The following is a 13,956-nucleotide window of genomic DNA, read 5'->3' as shown; positions in this document are numbered from 1 at the left end:
CAGCGCGGTCACGATTGGCGGACCAAGCGACCAATCCGTGTGGCAGAAGTCCGCTCTTCGCTCCATTCGGACAGCCTGATCTAGGCGGGGCTTATTGACGGACGCCCAATCCCGAGGTGCGGAGGAGGCAGGGTTGAAGGAATTACTCTTCAGTGCCCAATGAGAGGGAAGCAAAGGTGATAGGCTGGATTTCCAGCCAATAGTAGAGGAGCACAGAGAGTCCCCTCGAAAAGTTCGACCAGTGAGGAGGCGAGGAAGGGGCGGGAGCCGGGGTCCCGGCAGCTTCTAGTAGGTTCCAGAAGGCGGCGCGTGCAGTTGGGAACGCGGATCGGACGGATTCGATTCAACGGGGTTCCGGGCCGGGCTATGGAGCAGGTGAAGGGGGAGGGGCGGGCTGAGGCGCGGGCGCCGCTCCGGGACCCGGCCGGGCCAGGCCGCGGTAGAGGGGAGGGGCGGGGCGGGCGCCCGATCGGGGCAGCCAGGGCGGGGTGCCGGAGCCAGATGTAGCTGCGGTGGGGAGGCGAGAGCGTGAGGCCGCGGCCGGCGGGCAGGAGGGGGTCTGTCGCCAGGCCCGGCCTCGGGCAGCGCCCATCGCCTCCTGGCTCGGCGAGGAGGCCCCAGCTCGGCGAGAGTCTGCCGGGCGGGAAGAGGGGCCGTGGCCGGGCCCGGGAGGTGCCCGAGAGGTGGCGGCAGGCTAAGCTGGGGATGGTGCGGCCGCACCGGGAGGGGCGGAGGTGGGCGAGGGGCTGGAGTCACCGGGGAAGTGGTGATCTGGGGTATCCGAGACCGGCGACGAGAAGTCACCCAGGACTTAGCCATGGTTAACTTGAAGGACTCGAGGGAGTGGGGGTGGTAATGTACCACGAGTAGCTGAGGATCTTAGTAGCCCGGGACCCGGTTGTGCTAAATACTACTTTTCTGCGTCTGTGGAGTTCGGGGCGGGAGGGTGTTGAGTGCAGGTTTGACGAGCAGCAGGCCGGCTTTGCCTGATACAGAAGAGGGGAGGGTGCCTCAGAAGTCTTTGGAACGGATTCCATCTCCACCAGCGCCGTACAAATGTGTGCGGCCCCTCCCCCTCGTGTGTCTGTGTGATTGTAGAGTGACTGAGGACCGACGCTGCCAAAAGGTCGGTTTCTGATTGCACGGGGAGGAATTAGTGACTTTAAACAATTTAGATTCTGTAGATGAGCAGCAAGAAGTTAAGTGCCTCGGCTCAGCGATTTGGGGGGGCCCACTTTGAAGCTGCTGTTTTCAGTGACTTAGTTGTGTTCTTAGTGGCCCGTAGTTGTGAAAGGCCTGGAGAGACTTTGTTCCATTGGAAGCTGTCATTGAGCTGTAATGATTCATCGGGAAAAAAGAGAAAACAGGTTACTTTTTTTGGTGTGATCTTTACAAAGCTGAGCCTTTTGCTGTAGTGTACAGCAATGGCTCTTGTAGGCAAAGCTGGGACCTTTTTGCCCGGTTAAAAAGGAGTGGAAATGGAGGGGTTAATAAACTTTTTGTGCCTTGTAATAAATTGTATCTGGGATTAAATGGCTATAGTATAGGCAAAAAAAAGATTTCTGGAATAAAACACTGCTCTTTTATATTTAAGAAAGGCTCAGTTACTACTGTTACAAAAATAGTTTTTAAAAAAATCACACTACCCATTATAGAAGTTGTGTCTTACAAGTATATACTCAGTTTATGAATGTCTGATTGCAAATTTACATCACAGTTGTATAGATGACCTGGCATTTAACCCCATTCCTGAAAATAAAGATGTGACTTCTCTACCTTTTGTTTTCATTTTGAACTGTTGAGATCCATATTCCAGTTTAGGAAATACTCAAGTTGGACAAATTTAAGTGTCCAAGAATTGTGTTTTTTTTCAATAGGGGCCTTTCAAATGAATCCCACAATGATGCACTTTTTACATTTAACCCAATACACACATGCAACTGTATAACACTTATCAAAACAGTATTTACTATCATGTACACCGTGTGCTGGTATTTTCTGTTCTACTTGATCTTTTAAAATGTTGGTCATAACCTACAAAATTCATTTCCTGACCCCACTGCAGGTCACTATTCTGAAAAATGCTTTTCTAAAAGAATAGGTAAGAACTTCAAGCTGTTCCTCAGCTGCCTCTTGACACCAGTTGAGTTTTTTTTTTTTTTTTTTTTTTTGAGACGGAGTCTCACTCTGTTGCCCTGGCTAGAGTGAGTGCCGTGGCGTCATCCTAGCTCACAGCAACCTCAAACTCCTAGGCTCAAGCGATCCTCAGCCTCAGCCTCCCAAGTAGCTGGGACTACAGGCATGTGCCACCATGCCCGGCTAACTTTTTCTATATATTTTTAGTTGTCCAATTAATTTCTTTCTAATTTTAGTAGAGACGGGGTCTCGTTCTTGCTCAGGCTGGTCTCGAACTCCTGAGCTCAAACAATCCGCCCGCCTCGGCCTCCCAGAGTGCTAGGATTACAAGCGTGAGCCACCACGCCCGGCCACACCAGTTGAGTTTTGTAACTTTTTGCCTTTTGGGCTCTGAGATTTTCATCCCTTCCTTAATTTGGCAGTTTTCTTCTGCCTTTTCTTTCTTCACTCCTTGAGACTCTCTAAGATCTCTGTGGTTGATGGAAGTTGCTGATTTTGGTGTATCTGTGGGTTCCAAAATCACTTCTCTTAAAATTCTTACTTGCATTTATATACTGGGTTTTGGGTAGAGGATAGATACAAAGAAAGAAGGATTTGGTAACTTGAATGACGTACTTGAATCTCACAGAATGTGTTTGCATCATCAACACATTTGGAGCTTTTGAGGTGTGACCGTCAAGTAGGCTGCTGTGGGGCACCTGACCTTCTGCCTGCTATCCCCAGTGAGGACCTTGTTCTGATAGGGCCAAGGCCCACTTCACTTTTTTAAACCTTTTGGTGTGTTCCTACTTCTTCCATGCAGGACGTTTGAGAGGATGGGGATTAAATCACAGTAGGGTTTCTTTATCCTCCTCCATCACCTTTGTAATATTTAAGCATGGCAAGAACCGATTGGGAGGGACCAGCTTTACTTTTACCCATTAAGGAGCAGCATTGATGTATCACATGGTGACGTATTACTACATTGGTAATGGAGAATGGTTCTCCTCTGATGGGAGGAAGTGGCAGCCACAGGTGAGCATCTCGCCATCGTAAAGCCCTTGGGTCACTGGAAAGTGTCAGTGCATACTCGGTCCACTTTATTCCTGTGAGGAGAAACTAGGCCTGTGCTCAGTTTATCATTTGGAAGCTTTGTAAATCTGGTGGGTTGAGTTTACTTTTAAATGAAAGGAACTTGTGCGTATGTCCTGGAGTGGCTTTATCAGCTTGAAGCGGAGACTTTGGAGTTCTCTCTCCTTTTTGGCAGGGTGGGAGGATGGGGTCTTGCTCTGCTGCCCTGGCTAGAGTACAGTGGTGTGATCATAGCTCACTGCAGCCTTGAACTCCTGGGCTCAAGTGATCCTCCTGCCTCAGCCTCCTGAGTAATTGGGACTACGTGCACCACCACGCCCAGCCTGGACTTCTTACTAATCCACACAGGAGCCGGCGGAGAGCAGAGAGATGGGTTTTTTTGCTTCTGCTTATTTTTTCTTTGCTGGCTCCCGAAGTGTGGGAAATGAAAATAAATTAACCTATAGTTTCTCTCCTCTTTTCTGTAAAGTAACCTGTTTGTTAATAATGACAGAAAAGACTGAGTGTCATCTAAAAACTCAAGATAAAATAGGCATATTATAGAGAAACTATGTGGGCGGCTCCTTTTCTCCTTAGGTCAATGAGCTAAAAGAGAAGGGCAACAAGGCCCTGAGCGCTGGCAACATTGACGACGCCTTACAGTGCTACTCCGAAGCCATTAAGTTGGATCCCCAGAACCATGTACTCTACAGCAATCGTTCTGCAGCCTATGCCAAGAAAGGAGACTACCAGAAGGCTTACGAGGACGGCTGCAAGACAGTTGACTTAAAGCCTGACTGGGGCAAGGTAAGCCGTGGGGGAGGTGGGAATCTTCAGACCATCTCCAGAAACGCCTTTTGGTAGTCTGAGGCACGCAGGCCTCCCGAGTTTCCTGGTTGTCTGTCCAGTAGACGGATAGTTTATCACCCACCTGCCACCTCCCTATTAGAGTATGCTCCTCAGAAAAGCGGCATATTTCATCAGACCTAAGACACGTTGTAATATAGGCTCTATTTGTTATACTACTAAGAAAGAAAATGCTGCCAAAGAAACTGACAATGCTTGATCAAAGATGAATTGGGGGGGGAAGGGTGTTGTGCATCTTTGCTCTTTGGTTCGATTCTTAAAATATCTTGAAGTTGGCATTGTATCCTACTCCTTTCCCTTTTTTCTCATTGGCCTTCATGTGAATATCCATTTTGTTCTGTAAAATGTAGATTTTTTTTTCTTTCTTTCTTTCTTTTTTATGAGACAGAGTCTCGCTCTGTTGCCCGGGCTAGAGTGCCGTGGCATCAGCCTAGTTCACAGCAACCTCAAACTCCTGGGCTCAAGCGATCCTACTACCTCAGCCTCCCGAGTAGCTGGGACTACAGGCATGTGCCACCGTGCCCGGCTAATTTCTTATGTATATTTTTAGTTGTCTGGCTAATTTCTTTCTATTTTTTAGTAGAGACAGGGTCTCCTTGCTCAGACTGGTTTCGAACTCCTGACCTCAAGTGATCCTCCCACCTTGGCCTCCCGGAGTGCTAGGATTACAGGCGTGAGCCACCGTGCCCGGCCTGAAAATGTAGAATAGATTTTTTTGAGTTCATCTTCTGGATTTACCTGTAGGTGTCCTTTATTTTGTTTTGTATCTTTCTTTGCTGATTTCAGGGCTATTCGCGAAAAGCAGCAGCTCTTGAGTTCTTAAACCGATTTGAAGAAGCCAAACGAACCTATGAGGAAGGTTTAAAACATGAAGCAAATAACCCTCAGCTCAAAGAGGGTTTACAGAACATGGAGGCCAGGTTGGCGGGTAGGCACCACACACACTGCCTTGTTTCATTTTTATTATTTTCTTAATGGGACTAATTTTGAGCTCCCTCTCCCAATGTCTGCTAGGGTCTGGGAGCACAGTAATATGAGTGCACCGATTTCGTAGTGACATGCTTTTCTTTATTTGGACAGAGAGGAAATTCATGAACCCTTTTAACATGCCCAATCTGTATCAGAAGTTGGAGAGTGATCCTAGGACAAGGACACTGCTCAGTGATCCTACATACCGGGAACTGATAGAGCAACTACGAAACAAGCCATCTGACTTGGGCACGTAAGTAGAGACAGCATGGTGACTCTTTAGAAATTGGTGAGAACCTTATGCTGTCTTCCTGGAACCCTGTGGCAGAGGATAAGGGTTTCCTGGTCTAGATTCTGCCTTTGCTTTTTCTCCAAAGAACAGTAGAGGGTGGGTTGGTTGTTTTATGCATATATATGTGTATAATTTTTTTTTTTTTTTCTTGAAAAGACAGAGTTTCGCTCTGTCTCCCAGCTCGAGTGGTGCAATCATAGCTCACTGTAGCTTTGAACTCCTGGGCTCAAATGTTCCCCCTGCCTTAGCCTCCTGAGCAGCTAGGACTATAGGCATGCACCACCACACCTGGCTATTTTTTTTACCCATTCTTTTGGAGACGAGCCCAGGGCTGGTCTTAAACTGCTAGCCTCAAGCAATTCTACTGCCTTGGCCTCCTGAGTAGTTGGGATTACAGGCATAAGCCACCTCACTCTTCCTATTTCAGCCCCATGCTTTCCGTACTCATAGGCCCTGCTGTCTCTGTTGGTATATTGGAGTGGAAACAGGGTTGTAAAGAACATCAGATATGTAAAGATACGTCTGTAAATTTGGTACTGGTATCTGTCTCTATCTGAATCTTCTGGCTCCTGAGATGAGATTGGGATGCATATCTATAATAACTCATTCCTCTTTGTATCTGGTTGCCTCAAGGAATGAATTTGATCCTTGGGACTTCATTTCAGATGGAATTTTTTTTTTTGGAGACAGTCTTACTCTGTTACCCAGGCTGGAGTGCCGTGGCGTCATCATAACCCACTGCAACCTCAAACTCCTGGGCTCAAGCAATCCTCCTGCCTTAGCCTTCCCAGTAGCTGGAGACTACAGGCCTAGCTAATTTTTTTATTTTTTCGTAGAGATGGGGTCTCACTATTGCCCAGGCTGGTTTCGAACTTCTGGCCTCAAGTCATCCTGCCACCTTGGCCTCCCAAAGTGTTACGAATACAGGCATGAGCCACTGCCTGGCCGTAAATGAGAGTTTAAGATAGGTTGTGAGAAGGAATAATTGCTGTTTTTCTTTCTCTTTTTTAAAAAAAAATCTGTACTAGGAAACTACAAGATCCCCGTATCATGACTACTCTCAGTGTCCTCCTTGGAGTCGATCTGGGCAGTATGGATGAGGAGGAAGAGGTTGCAACACCACCTCCTCCTCCTCCCAAAAAGGAGACCAAGCCAGAGCCCATGGAGGAAGATCTTCCAGAGAATAAGAAGCAGGTCTCATTTTCTTTTCTCCTTCTTGTCGTGTATTTATGAATAACCAAGTCAACTAGAAATCTGTATTTTGAATGGCAGCATCTGTAGACTTTGGATGGCTGTAATTATTTTTGAGTGCTTAGGACATGCTAAGCTTCTTACTATTATTAATTAGAATGGTCAATATGTTAAAAGACCAAGTTCACAGAAGATTTTCTAGGAATCATGTGTTTCAAGGGTTTCTAGCAGCGGGAGCTACTCTTCCATAGTCACCATAGCTGCTGCATTGCTGCCAGCCTGGATGTTGATCAGGACAAGACAGTAAAGTTGTGAGCAATTCATGTACTTGTCCTGACCCAGAAGAACATTGTCTGCATCAGTCCTTGGGCTTCTGCCTCTTGGCTGGATGTGGTATATAGTTGAAAGTTGTCCATTTAGCAACATTGTTCCAGAGCAGGAGGCATGTACCTAAACGATTTTATTTCCCTTCTTGTAAATGGGAACAGCAGATTGTTGCCAAATTTAGCACCTTTAAATGGGTGAGCGTTGGTTGTTCAGGGTGTCTCAAAACTGGAAAAAGGCCCTACAGTGTGGGTGGTAGCGAGCTGTGCTGAAGACTCCTGCCACCATTACAGCCCCTTCTCCTAATCCTCTCACCACCCCCTCTGCTATTGTTCTCTGATAACTAAGACGACCCTGAGACAGCCACACGACAGAAACTGGACTTGCTGCAGCCTCGCAGAATAAAGCCTGGTCCAGAACTGTGCTGTCCCCACCAGTTGCTTCATTTTGAAGGGGTTTCCTCTCCCTCAAAGAAGCCCTCTACTACTTTCTGACAAAGATACAGGAGAGTAGGTGAGAAGAGGGGAGTTTCAGAGGAAGCAAAAATGAGATAAATTAATTCTTGACTGTTTTAAGTCTGTAGCTCATTGATGGGGCCTTTGCATATGGAGAACTTGCTTCCATACGATAGTTGCATTTGGCATTTCAGTACCCGTGACAGTTCATAAACTTTGTCATCTGGGTTAGATTTTCTCAGCACTCACTTCTCTCAAACCTCGTCTAGGCACTGAAGGAAAAAGAGTTGGGGAATGATGCCTATAAGAAGAAAGACTTTGACACAGCCTTGAAGCATTACGACAGAGCCAAGGAACTAGACCCCACCAACATGACGTACATTACCAACCAAGCAGGTGAGGCCCAGAAACAAGGGGCAAGAGAGTTGCTGGGTGTTCCTGAGGGAAGAAGCAAGGACTGACTGTTCTTCTTCACCATCCTGCCTGGCAGCGGTATACTTTGAAAGGGGCGACTACAATAAGTGCCGGGAGCTTTGTGAGAAGGCCATCGAAGTGGGGAGAGAAAACCGAGAAGACTATCGACAGATTGCTAAGTATGCTCGACCTTGCAATACCTTGAGTAGCATGGAGGGTTTGCTGTTCAAGACTTACATTTTCCTGCATAGGGAGGAGGGGTGCTGGCTACAGAGCCTGCTGTGTTAAGAAGGGGCTGCAAAGGAGGTCACAGGAGCCCAGACAAAAAGTGTTAAAGGGACACAGTGCCCCGGCAGTGATGTGGGCCTTGTTTTTAGTTGCAGGTGCATTTTCTTTACAGGGTCTGATCTTGTCTCTAGCCCTGTCCTCAGCAAATAATTTTTCCTTCGTCTTTACAGAGCTTATGCCCGAATTGGCAATTCCTACTTCAAAGAGGAAAAGTACAAGGATGCCATCCATTTCTATAACAAGTCTCTGGCAGAGCACCGAACCCCAGATGTGCTCAAGAAATGCCAGCAGGTGAGTATGGAAAGAATAGGAAGTGTTTTGTTCTTTCTTAGTAATTGAGTATTGTTGTTTATTCTTTCATTTGCTATTGTAATCATTATTTAATAGTGAGCCTTAAATTTTTTTAGGTAGTAACTTTGGTCATCTCGTATGATTCTGCCCTTGTTATTTTTTTGAGACAGGGTCTGTCTCTGTTGCCCAGGCTAGAATGCGGTGGTTTCACCGTAGCTCACAGCAGCTTCAAACTTGTGGGCTTGAGCGATCCTCCTCCCTCAGCCTCCCAAATAGCTGGGGCTACAGGTGCAGACCACCATGCCTGGCTAATTTTTCTTTTTCTTTTTTTTTAGAGACAGGGTCTTAGTACGTTGCTTAGGCTAGTCTTGAACTCCTGGACACAATCAATCCTCCCACCTCAGCCTCCCAAAATGCTAAGATTACAGGCATGAGCCACCACACCCAGCCTGCTACTGTCATTTAATGTTGACAACACATAGGAAATGATCTAGCTTTTTTGTAGTTCTTGTTTTTATTAGCCAATATTTCAACCTTAAACATGTTAATATTGAAGACTAGTGCAGTGTTGCGGTTCTTATTGTAACCTAACATTCTCTTGTTTTTTACAACCAAAGTGATGTATGTTACACCTTGACGGCAGTACTCTTTAAAAATTGAAATCCTAGTCAGGCTTTTTAGACTAGTATTTAGATGTTTTGGGGAGTTTAAATACTATCCCAAGAATTATTTTCCTTAGGCAGAGAAAATCCTGAAGGAGCAAGAGCGGCTGGCCTACATAAACCCTGATTTGGCTTTGGAAGAGAAGAACAAAGGCAATGAATGTTTTCAGAAAGGTACTACTCGCAGCTCAGACTGGGGTGTGGGTTATTGGATAAGAGTGGTGCTTCCTGTGCCTGACTACGGGGGAGACAGGGCCTGATGGGAGATGGTGGTTTATGCTTTTTAAAAAATAATCCTTGTTTTCCTTACCCAGGGGACTATCCCCAGGCCATGAAGCATTATACAGAAGCCATTAAAAGGAATCCACGAGATGCCAAATTGTATAGCAATCGAGCTGCCTGCTACACCAAACTGCTAGAGTTTCAGCTCGCGCTCAAGGTGAGATCTGGAGATGGGAGCAGCTGTGATTGTAAACCTGGGCGTGAGGAACATGTTTTCCCTCTTCCTGTTCTCATCAACTCTGAGTTGCATCAAGGTGTTGCGCATATATGTAAAATGGGGGAGCTGTATATACCTAGTCCTGGCCCTTGGAGTTATGAGAGGTTGGGAGTTCTTGGGAAAGTGGGTCCTCTCCACCTTCCGTGAACCTTGATCCTTTTCCCTCCCCATTATCCTTCCTCACAATTTTCTTTGTTTTGCCTTTTTCACCATTTTTAAATGCAGTTAGTGGCATTGAGCACATTCACGTTACTATGCAGCCATCAGCACCATCCTTCTCCGAAACTTTTCCATCTTCCCAAAATGAAACTCCGTGTGCATTAGACGCTAATTACCTATTAACCCCATCCCGTATCCCCTGGTAATCGCTATTTTTTTCTGCTTCTATGAATTTGACGACTCAGATACCTCATATAGGTGGAATCATGCAATATTTGTCTTTTGTGAGTTTTTTTCACTTAGCATAACGTGTTTAAGGTTTATCCATGTTGGAGCATCTATCAGAATTTTCTTCCTGTTTAAGGCTATATATAATCTATCGCTTGTATATGCCACGTGTTGTCTGTCCATCCATCCGTCCATGGACATTGTTTTGTTTCTACCTTTTACTTACTGTGGATAACGCTGCTGTGAACGTGGGTATACAAATATCTGTTAAAGTCCCCGCTTTCAGTTCTTTTGGGTATATGCCCAGAAGTGGCAATGCTGGATCGTATGTGTGTTTAATTTTTTGAGGAACCACCGTATTGTTTCCCACGGCAGCCACACCGTCCTTCCTCACGTTCTTTTAGTTCAGCTAGGTCGTTCTCAGTCACGTCATGTGTGGTCGGATATGATTGCCCTTGACCCTGTGGATGAGTTGTCCCAGTCATTCTCTTAAATATGAGCCGCTGTGCCTCTATCAGCAGTTTAACTGTTTTCTAGCAGATAGATATGCCTGGACCATATTGTGGAAAGGGGACAAAATGTGACCTATCTAGAGACACCCATACCCAGGTCTGTGTTGGTTTTTATTTTTGATGTGACTGTCTTCTGGATCTGGAGCTGGCCTAGAGACATCACTGCTGCTGGTAGGATTGTACATGGGTAATGTCAAAAGCATATTGGTTTGTGAAGCAAAGATAGCAGGTTGTCCGTCACCTGGGAGGCAGGATGGCTCTTTGCCAGTTATGCATGTGGGAAGAAGAATGGCTGAAATGGTTTCACAGCTTATTGGAAGAGTTGGGATTTGGCCCAGGTATACTTACTCTATTCCATAGTATTCTTTTTCTTCATAATTCTTAATGAAGAATTAACAGCGAATGCCTGGTGTATTCTCCACCTCTGTTGAACAATTAAATATTGACACATCTTTGCTGAACCATTTGTGAAAGGAAATTGTATATGTGTTTTGGCACTTGGAATTAGATCTCTGAATTCTTGTGCATGCATCTTCTGAAATGACTCTCCCTATCTAGTCACAATGCTGTCAGCACACCTGGTAACCTCAGAACTAAGGCCTTCTGCTCTTTGTTACGTTCAGATTTCTCCATTGGTGCAAAACCACATTTTAACACATGCGAGCTGAATTTCACTTAAGCTAGTTTCGAGCGCGGGGCTCTGTGGAGCAAAACCCTGCAGTTGGTTCATGAAAATCTTGTTGATGTTGCTTATTACAATTAATATTGACAGTTTAATTTGAAAGAGATGGATTGTGTTGCATATAATTCGCGCACAGAAAACAATAAAAATGACAAATTAGAAAGGATCGTTTTGTTCTGATAAAACACTGTGGCCCCAGGGGAAAATTTTTTTTTCTAGTGTGGCAGTCGGTGTGTTAAAGCTCTCAGTAGTAGGGTGTCTGCTTTTCATCTGCTTGTCATTTTCTCTTTAATTTGTGAGACTTAGAAGTATCCCCACCTTTTTGTGCTTTTCATAACATCAGCTTTTTGCAGAATCCAGGCCATTTGTCTTGTGTGCAATGGTCCATCATCTGAAGTTGTCTCTCGTGGTGGCGTTGCCTCACTTTTCTCCTGTGTCATCATCCTGCTTAACCTATTCTTAAGTAACCCAGGTGCCAGAACCGAGGAGCACCAGAGGCAAAAGCAGAGAGTCCTCGGTGGTGGTGCTGGAGCAGTGAGAGGCGCTCCTCTAGCGCAGGGAGCCTAATGCTTTTTTGCTGCTTCCTCCTAGGACTGTGAGGAATGTATCCAGCTGGAGCCAACCTTCAGTAAGTGCCTTTCTGCTGCCTCTCCCCTGTCCCCTGCCTCTGGCCAAAAGATTAAGAGAAGGAAAGGGCAAGCAGTTTGTCCGTGTGCATGTTTTCGGGGCTTGTAGCATCTAGGACCCAACATGAGCAGAAGTGAGGGGTGTTGGCGTGCATTCGGAGAGAGATGCAGGTAGCAGCCTGTGAGGCTGTGTTTGGATAATGCCCCACCTCTCCTGTTTGCAGTCAAGGGTTATACACGGAAAGCAGCTGCCCTAGAAGCGATGAAGGACTACACAAAAGCCATGGATGTGTACCAGAAGGCACTAGACCTGGACACCAACTGCAAGGTGGGGCTGCTTCTGGCCTCCTGTGGGTGCTCCCTGCCTCTGTTTCTCCTTTGGGTCTTTTCCACGTTCAGTCACTGATCTTCCCTGTCACCTCCATTTCTCTTTATGTCTGTTTCTTTCTTGTGCGCTCTCTTCCCTTCTCGGTTACCTTTGGCATCCTGGACCTACCGAGGCGGTGAGCCAGGTAGTGCTAATACCCTTCCCCTTTGTCTTTCCTGCACTGCAGGAGGCAGCGGACGGTTACCAGCGCTGTATGATGGCCCAGTACAACCGACACGACAACCCGGAAGATGTGAAGCGGCGGGCCATGGCCGACCCTGAGGTGCAGCAGATAATGAGTGACCCGGCCATGCGGCTTATCCTGGAGCAGATGCAGAAGGACCCCCAGGCACTCAGCGAGTATGTAGAACTGGGGGAGACAGCCTTGTAGGGAAGCGGGAGCAAAAACAGTTAGATGAGAGAACGCAGGAGGTTGGTGGGGACATGATCAGTCTGGGTGGGATTGTGCAGCTTAAAGGTTGGCAGTGGGTGGCGAGCTGGAAGGGCTTCATCTGCATGTTAGTCGTGATAGCTTAAATGGTCATTTGGAAAAGCCACATCCCTGTTTTGCTGGGAGAAAAGTCTTGGCTTCAAACTGTGTTCATAGGCTCTAAGGAGGTTGGCACAGTTCTGTGTAGAAGAGAAGGCCTTCGCAGCACCTCCATGGGACTCTGTGACCCTGGTGCCTTCTGGGGGGTTGTGAATTGGGGCTTGCTCTGAGAGCAAAGTTAAGTCTCATTTCAAATAACTGCCCCTTTGTCCTCAGACACTTAAAGAATCCTGTAATAGCACAGAAGATCCAGAAGCTGATGGATGTGGGTCTCATCGCCATTCGGTGATGACTTGGTCATCCCCCCCTTCCCTTCACCCTCGTGTGGAAAGAGGGCTGGGACCGCGGCCAGCAGCGCGGAGCAGAAGGGAGAGAAGGGGGAGAGAACGGCTTATCTCTATATATTTATACATACCTACTTGGAAGACACAGAGACTCGTACTCGCGTCATTCGTGCAGCCGCTGCTTCTGGGCCCTCCCAGCACACGCATGGTCTCTTCACTGCTGCCCTCGAGTTCCATGTCTTTTCCCTGCCCCTCAGTGGCTGCTCTCCCATAGTTGGTTATTTTTTATTTGGGGCAGTGGGCATGTGTGGGAGGGGAGGGTGTTCTTCCCAACCTCAGGTCCCAGCTGTCTTCACATTGTTAACTCCACGGCCCCTTCTCCAATAAAACAAGCCTTTGGGCGTGGTTATATGTTGCTTTGGCCTTGAGTGATTCTTTGCCAAAAGACTACCTACCCTGCAGAGATGGCACCCCGAATTGGGAGAGGTGTGAGTGTGGCCTGACCAGCCTGGGAACCTGAGCCTGGCTTTTTCTTCCCTTTCTGAAGGGCTGAGAAGTAGGTTGGGTCATTGTCAACTCTAGGGCTCTGTGGCTTTGCCAAGGCAGCCGCTAGATGGTGCTGTCACTCAATCCACAGCAGAGAGGGAACCTGGAGGCTCCCCTAGGGTCAGCGGCACCAAAGAGGTTGGGAGAATATTTGAGGTGATCGCTGTGCTGTTAATTCTCCACACTCTATAATCTCAAAATCGGAAACTAGGTAGATCCAGAGAACACTAGGTCCAACCCAGGAACCAAAAAGGATTTGAGTGTGAGAGATGTTCAGACGTCTTGGCAGAGATCAAGTCTGCTGTCAGCTGCTGTGTCCGATTTAGGAGTTGCAACACGGTTTCACTGTGCTCATCTGAGGGCTTGAAGGACTAAGCTTTAGTGACACTTTTCAGCCAGGTGGTATGGCTCCCGTCTATAATCCTAACACTTTGGGAGGCCTAGGCAGGAGGATCCCTTGAACCCAGGAGTTCGAGACCAGCCTGGGCAACATCTCTACAAAAAATAGAAAAATTAGCTAGGCGTGGTGCCACAGGCCCATATATAGTCCAAGCTACTGAAGAG

The 13,956-nt window shown here is 47.0% G+C and overlaps 1 protein-coding gene across 1 annotated transcript; it reads left to right on the top strand.

Annotated features, from left to right (window-relative positions):
- The first annotated feature begins 230 nt into the window (after positions 1 to 230).
- STIP1 (stress-induced phosphoprotein 1) lies at positions 231 to 13,262 on the top strand. The gene is made up of 14 exons (XM_012665389.1): positions 231 to 375; positions 3,784 to 3,993; positions 4,840 to 4,981; positions 5,134 to 5,275; positions 6,343 to 6,508; positions 7,554 to 7,680; positions 7,775 to 7,877; positions 8,157 to 8,277; positions 9,017 to 9,113; positions 9,254 to 9,378; positions 11,611 to 11,647; positions 11,870 to 11,973; positions 12,200 to 12,372; positions 12,779 to 13,262. The coding sequence occupies exons 1-14, from the start codon at positions 367 to 369 to the stop codon at positions 12,849 to 12,851; spliced, it is 1,629 nt and encodes a 542-aa protein (XP_012520843.1). The 5' UTR covers positions 231 to 366; the 3' UTR covers positions 12,852 to 13,262.
- Positions 13,263 to 13,956: the final 694 nt, after the last annotated feature.

This window comes from Propithecus coquereli, unplaced genomic scaffold, assembly GCF_000956105.1.
Source record: "Propithecus coquereli isolate 6110/MARCELLA unplaced genomic scaffold, Pcoq_1.0 Scaffold120, whole genome shotgun sequence".
Taxonomy (NCBI): domain Eukaryota; kingdom Metazoa; phylum Chordata; class Mammalia; order Primates; family Indriidae; genus Propithecus; species Propithecus coquereli.
This window is presented reverse-complemented; position numbering and strand designations above follow the sequence as displayed.

Excerpts from the sequence above, each read along its gene's own strand:
- STIP1 (XM_012665389.1), top strand. Across the intron at positions 3,994-4,839 it reads TAAAGCCTGACTGGGGCAAG|GGCTATTCGCGAAAAGCAGC; the intron begins GTAAGCCGTGGG and ends TGCTGATTTCAG. Across the intron at positions 5,276-6,342 it reads AAGCCATCTGACTTGGGCAC|GAAACTACAAGATCCCCGTA; the intron begins GTAAGTAGAGAC and ends AATCTGTACTAG.